The sequence below is a fragment of the Doryrhamphus excisus genome, linkage group LG18 (assembly GCF_037039965.1).
Source record: "Doryrhamphus excisus strain RoL-2023G ecotype Guam linkage group LG18, RoL_Dexc_Guam_v1.1, whole genome shotgun sequence".
Classification (NCBI taxonomy): domain Eukaryota; kingdom Metazoa; phylum Chordata; class Actinopteri; order Syngnathiformes; family Syngnathidae; genus Doryrhamphus; species Doryrhamphus excisus.
Genome location: NC_136374.1, coordinates 6693325 through 6699324, shown reverse-complemented (window position 1 = coordinate 6699324; position 6000 = coordinate 6693325). Strand labels below are relative to the sequence as shown.

Below are 6000 nucleotides of genomic sequence, written 5' to 3'. Positions count from 1 at the left end.
GTTTAATTTGTTGTCTACTTAATTATAATAACAATGCACACAGCTTTTTAAGTAGCAGTAACTTTATATATATATACTATATATATGTGCGTGCGTATATTATGTTACCAAGCTAATTTTATTAAGTCATGGCAAGTTGAATTTTGTTTTAAGCTTACCAACAATAAAATTTGAGTGTATATGACATGCTAAATTAAGTTCATGTAACAGCCAACATTATTATTTGAACATAATTTAAAAAATAAAGTTAGCAACTTAGAAAGTTGATCTAAATCAATTAATTACATTTTTTACATTGCATTCATGTATTAAATCAAGTGGTGTCAACAGATACTCTGAATGACTTTTTAGAGTGTACCAGGGTGTTTCCTGTTCTTTTCATCCCACACCTTCAGTAGTGTTTCCTCACCTCAGTAACCCAAAATGGAAAAAGTTTCAAGTGCCAGGATTGGGATGAAGAAGGTGAAACCGCTATGAATTCAACAAATACCAAAACTGTGTGGTCTTGCCGCCGTGCCATGTGGTGTCTCTGGCATCAGGCTCACCAACAATCATGTCTCCAATGAACGGAACAGTAGGCTTAAATCGTCATTGATCGCCGCTTTTATTCACCTTTGCTATGCATTTATAGTAGTTTTATGTGTGTAAAGTATACAAAGGTGTTTTGTGTTAACTTAGGTATTTGGCAGGACCTGTTTTTGTATTGGACCAAAGTGGACCACATGGGAGGTAAAAGAGACAAGTGTCACGTCCAATTGCTGCTATGCATGTGGTACGACATTCATTCACCGGGGGAGGGGTTATTTTAACGCGGACTTGCTATGATCTGCTGTGATGCTGGTGAATATTTGGGAAATGGAACAAAGTGAATATTTATCTTATGTTGGGAATGTGTAATAAAAGGTGATGCTTTTGATTTGTGAAAAGGTCAAACGTGTGTGCGAGGAGGAGGCTGAGGATGAGGATGAGGAGGAAGGGGGAGGGAGTAGAAGCGGGATGCCGAGGAGGAGAGAGGAGCAGCGCACAAAAGACAACAAGTGAGGAAACTGTTGCTTTGCTTGCAACCTCGCTCAGCTGCGGAAGTCGCCAGAATAAAAGCCGTGGCGTTTAGAGACGCTGAGTGAGACTTTTTGACTCCCACATTCCATGCTTTCTTTTTCTCTTGTTTTGGTTTTGACACGCGTGCTGCTGGAGTCCTGCAGTCGAAGATCTTAGTTTGACTTTGACGTGGAAGTTTGGAAGAAAATGGGAGTGAGGAGAGAGTCTCCATCGGCACCATGACCACGCCGACCAAGCCAAGAAGCCAGTGAGTATATTTGTGTTTTATGTCATATGCCATGTTGAAATTAGTAGCACTTCTTCTACACCATTTATCACATATATTACATTATTATTATGATATTCAATTCCATAATTTCATCTTATGAGTGACTTTCTAATCATTATAATAATAGTTGTTATCATGAATAATATAGAAGCCCTTGCAGACAATGGTAGGCTACGTTATGCGTCTTTGGCGCGTCTTCATTCCTTGATGTGGTGGATGTGGAATGAGATGTATTTCTGAGGAATTGCTGACGTGCGTAATGAGCACAGGAAGTGAAGACGCGAGAGATGGAGCGGGGGTCGGACTGAATAATGATTGAGTTTTGGGACATGTTGAATAATGTGACCTGTGTGCGTGTACACGTGTGGTGCTAAAGCCTTACCATAGCTCTCTTTCTGCCCCCCCCCCACCCCCCCACCCTCAGACTGTGCAGAACCTCCTTGCCGTGACGCCCCAGATGGCTTTCAAGCAAAGATCTTCTGTATGTGAGGTGTAAGCGATCGGTATCTTGAATGGAAAAGTGCAGAGACAGATCCCATGCGTCCAAACTAAACTAGGGAAGGATCGGAGAGGGACAAAGGAGCAGGTATTTGTCTAGCCGCTAGACAGGCAAGTGAGCGCCATCTTCGGAATGTGGTGGATGAGATGAACTCCAGTGGGAATACTGTAGACCCCACCTGACAGCTGCAAACCAAACAAGGAGTCAGGAAGTCTCTCGTCCCTTTCTAGGTGTCCAGTGCTCAGACATCGAGTACGAAAGAGGAAGGTGGAAAGACGCTAGCAAACCTTCACGTATTCCTCACACGTAGTGACGTTCCACCCAGACTTCAGCCTGGCCGGCACAACCATCCCAGCGAAGGGGGAGGAGGACTTCCTCACGCTGGCCGCCTCCCGGCTAAGCCGCAAGAAGCGCGTGATTGGAGCAGGAGTGGGCGTGGCCATGGTCTTGGTCCTGCTGGTGGCCATCCCCCTGTTGGTCCACTCTACCAAGGGGGGCGGGTCCGGGGCAGCGGGCACGCATTACGAAATGCTGGGGAGCTGCAAGATGGTGTGCGACACTTTCACCCCCCCTCAAGGAGAGCTGACAGGCGTCTCTCCCCAGCCCCCGGACTCGGCCAACCGTCGAGGCAAGCAGGGTTTCAGAGGAAGCCCGGGGCTTCCCGGTCCCCCGGGTCCCAAGGGCCCCCCTGGAGAACCGGGGAAGCCCGGCCCACCCGGTCCCCCGGGTCCCGGACCCGGTGGCTACGGCCCCTCCTTGTACACGCCCAAGATCGCCTTCTATGCCGGCCTGCGGAAGCAACACGAAGGCAGCGAAGTGCTGAAGTTTGATGACGTGGTGACCAATGTGGGGAACTACTACGAGCCCGGCACGGGCAAGTTCACCTGCCCCCTGCCTGGCATCTACTACTTCACCTACCACGTCCTCATGAGAGGGGGGGATGGCACCAGCATGTGGGCCGACCTCAAGAAGAACGGCCAGGTGAGTACGTCATCAAGCATGAGGAACCAACGTCATCCACGGCAGTCAATTTGGCCATGCTGGTTTTTCTTAGTTAGCAAGTATACGGGATGCTAACAAATTCCAGCAGTACCTGTAAAAGCCCACCGGGTGACTCTTCCTGCTCCATTCCGTGTCTGTCAGACGGGGATTACTTTTCCTTTATGTGAGCTTGGTTTAGTTCAGGGGTGTCAAACTGGTTCACATAACAGTTATGGTTGCTTTCATGTTCAGCCTGTCTTACTCTCATCACGTCACGCTCAAAGACGAGATAAGACAGCTCTATTCTAGGGGTTTGTGCAAGATCCGAGGTTTTACAAAATACTGTACCTACGTGACCTCTGTAGGTTCTGCAATGGAATATTCTACACCGACTGTCCAAGTCATGACCCACAACTTTATTTCAAGGACATGGCTGGCTGTGTCTGGAAGACAAACATTCATCCTGGGTGCTAGCCTGCTTGAGTAGACACCACAGCAGCAACAATTATTTCACTAGTATGCTAACACCTATGAAAACCTAAGCTCTACACACTGAAAGTCTAACAGAGCACTTCTTGACAATTAGCACACATTTGACCCTCCAACATTATAGCTAGCTTAAACTCAGTTAACACTAGTTCAAAGCTAAGTTAAAAAAGTTAGTGCTAACTTAAAGCTAAATTAAAGATAGCTTAAAGTAAGTTAAGGCTATCTTAAAGTTAAGTTACAGCTAGGTTACACTAAGTTAAAGCTAGCTTAAAGCTAAATAAAGATATCTTCAACTAAGTTAACGTTATTGTAAAGCAAAGTTAAAGCTAGCTTAAACAAAGTTAAAGATAGCTTAAAGCTAAATAAAAATAGCTTAAATTAAGTTAACGATATCGTAAAAGCTAAGTTACAGCTAGCTTAAACTAAGTTAAAGCTGGCTTCAAGCTGAATAAACATACTAGCTTAAACTAAGTTAATGTTATCTTAAAGCTGAGTTAAAGCCAGTCCAAACTAAGTTAAAGCTAACGCAAAGCTAAGTTAAAGGGGACCTATGATGCTTTTTCCACCTTTTTGACCTATAAATATAGTTAGAATGTTGTATTCTGGTGTTAAACCATGCCAAAGTTTCAGATAATGAGGTTTGCGTATTTGGAAGTGAGCCCTGAAAGAAGTTTGGGATGGCTCAAAACCCTCGCTTTCAGAAGGCGTGGTAAAACTGGCCCTTTGTGATGTCACGGAGGATCGGGCTTCCTTATATGGGCGTGGCTGTAGGCCAGATACACACTCTGCCCTCCCCAAAGCACTGCTCCTCTGTTTAGGGAACAAGCTCAGGCAGATGTTATAGTATTTGGTGATTTCCAGCAAGAGAAACATATTTTCCTCATTTCACACAAGACTGTTTTTGTGAACATTAATTTGAAATATATGCCAAACTGTTGCTGGAGCCAAAAGCAGCACTCTCTCGCCGGGAAAGGTGCAATAATTTCAGACACGCCGTGCGTCCACGCAGCGCCCTCTTCTGACCTCCACCGCAATAGTCGTGCTACGTTACCAATCTGAGCTCATACACGGTAAGTCAGGGGTCTCCAGCCAGTAGCTCCTAAACACTTTTCAATTAACTCTCCATAGACTTGATTCATTTATTATAACTCCTATACCCACTAAATTAGGGAGTGGGGTTCCTTCGTAGTTATGAAGCACTTTGGTCAGTGTGACAAATGACAGCGGTGTGGGCGTGCCCAGAGACGGGACATGGGTGGAATAGGGTTTTGGTGGAAGAACAAATCCAAGAAAATACAGCTGGAATAGGTGCAGATTCTGGAAGATCTGGAAATCTATCACGGGAGTGCTCAGTGATTACACAGCTTTTCAAATTGTATTTAAATGTACTACAGTGGTATGAAAAAGTTTGGGCACCCCTGGTAATGTTCCAGATGTTCCTTTGTAAATGACTGTTGGGCTCATCCATTCCAGGTAAATATATCATATAGCAGACCAACACAGTTATAGATGTGAAGTCAAATGAACTTTATAGGATTTACAGAAAGTCTGCAATCATTATGTCAACACTAATTATTGGAAAATGTGTTTGGTAAGCTCATTGACCCTTGACCTGCATACACAAGTGATAGAAAGGGTATTTAATGGGGCCAATGGCAAGTTGCATCTTCTCTGAAGAGTAGCACCACGGTAGCCTGAAAACAGCCTGAGAGCAAAGATTGTTCAACAGCATGGTTTAGGTGAAGGATACACAAGATACACGAGTTTCCACTCTGAGGAACATAGTAAGGAAATGGAAAACCACAGGCACAGTTCTAGTTAAAGCCCGGAACATCTCAGCTAAGCAGAGGCCAAGGATGGTAAAAACAGTCAAAGTCAAACCACAGACCAGCCCCAAAGACCTCCAAGATGATCTTGGTCCAAATGTTGTCACTGTGCATCCTTCAACAATTCAGCTATTCTGGGAGAGTCATGCTGAAGAAGCCTTTTCTGATCACATGCCACAAACGGAGTCGCTTGAGGTATGTTAAAGCACATTTTGGAATAAGGTGCTGTGGACTGATGAAACTAAAATGGAGTTATTTGGACACAACAAAGGGCGGTATGCATGGTGGATGAAGAACACAGCATTCCAAAACAAACACTTGCTACCCACAGTAACATTTGGTGGTGGTTCCATCATGCTGGGGTGCTGTGTGGCCAGTGCAAGTTGGCATGGATTTTAGTCAACAATCAGCAGATTGTTGGCAACAGTCTTCAAAAATCAGTGATAAAGTTGAAGTTGCACCGGGGCTGGATACTTCCAACAAGACAATGACCCTAAACACTGCTCCAATTCTACTAAGGCATTCATGCAGAGAAACAAGAACAACATTCTGGAATGTCGATCTCAGTCCCCAGACCTGAATATGATTGAAAATATGTGGTGTGATTTAAAGTGGGCTGTCCATGCTGGGAAACCATCAAACCTGACTCATCTGGAGATGTTTTGGAAAGAGGAATGGTCCAAAATACCTTCAACCAGAATCATTGGAAGCTATGGGAAGCATTTATTTCTGCTAAAGGAGTATCTACTAAATACCTGGAATGGATGATCCCAACAAACATTGAGAAAGGAACATCTGGAAAATTATCAGGGGGGGGCCCACAAACCTTTTCATACCACTCAATATTGGGTTCTTGGTTGTTGGTACGCTATGCCAAT

At 44.6% G+C, this 6000-nt stretch overlaps 1 protein-coding gene across 1 annotated transcript in view; it reads left to right on the top strand.

The window, feature by feature from the left end:
- Positions 1-988: 988 nt before the first annotated feature.
- Positions 989-6000, top strand: part of c1ql4b (complement component 1, q subcomponent-like 4b) — a 29789-nt gene continuing 24777 nt past the window's right edge. Inside the window, exons 1-2 of the mRNA XM_058054403.2 lie at positions 989-1306; positions 1752-2807. Coding sequence (XP_057910386.1) covers positions 2268-2807 — 540 coding nt within the window. The 5' untranslated portion in view covers positions 989-1306; positions 1752-2267. The remainder of the gene's footprint in view (positions 1307-1751; positions 2808-6000) is intronic.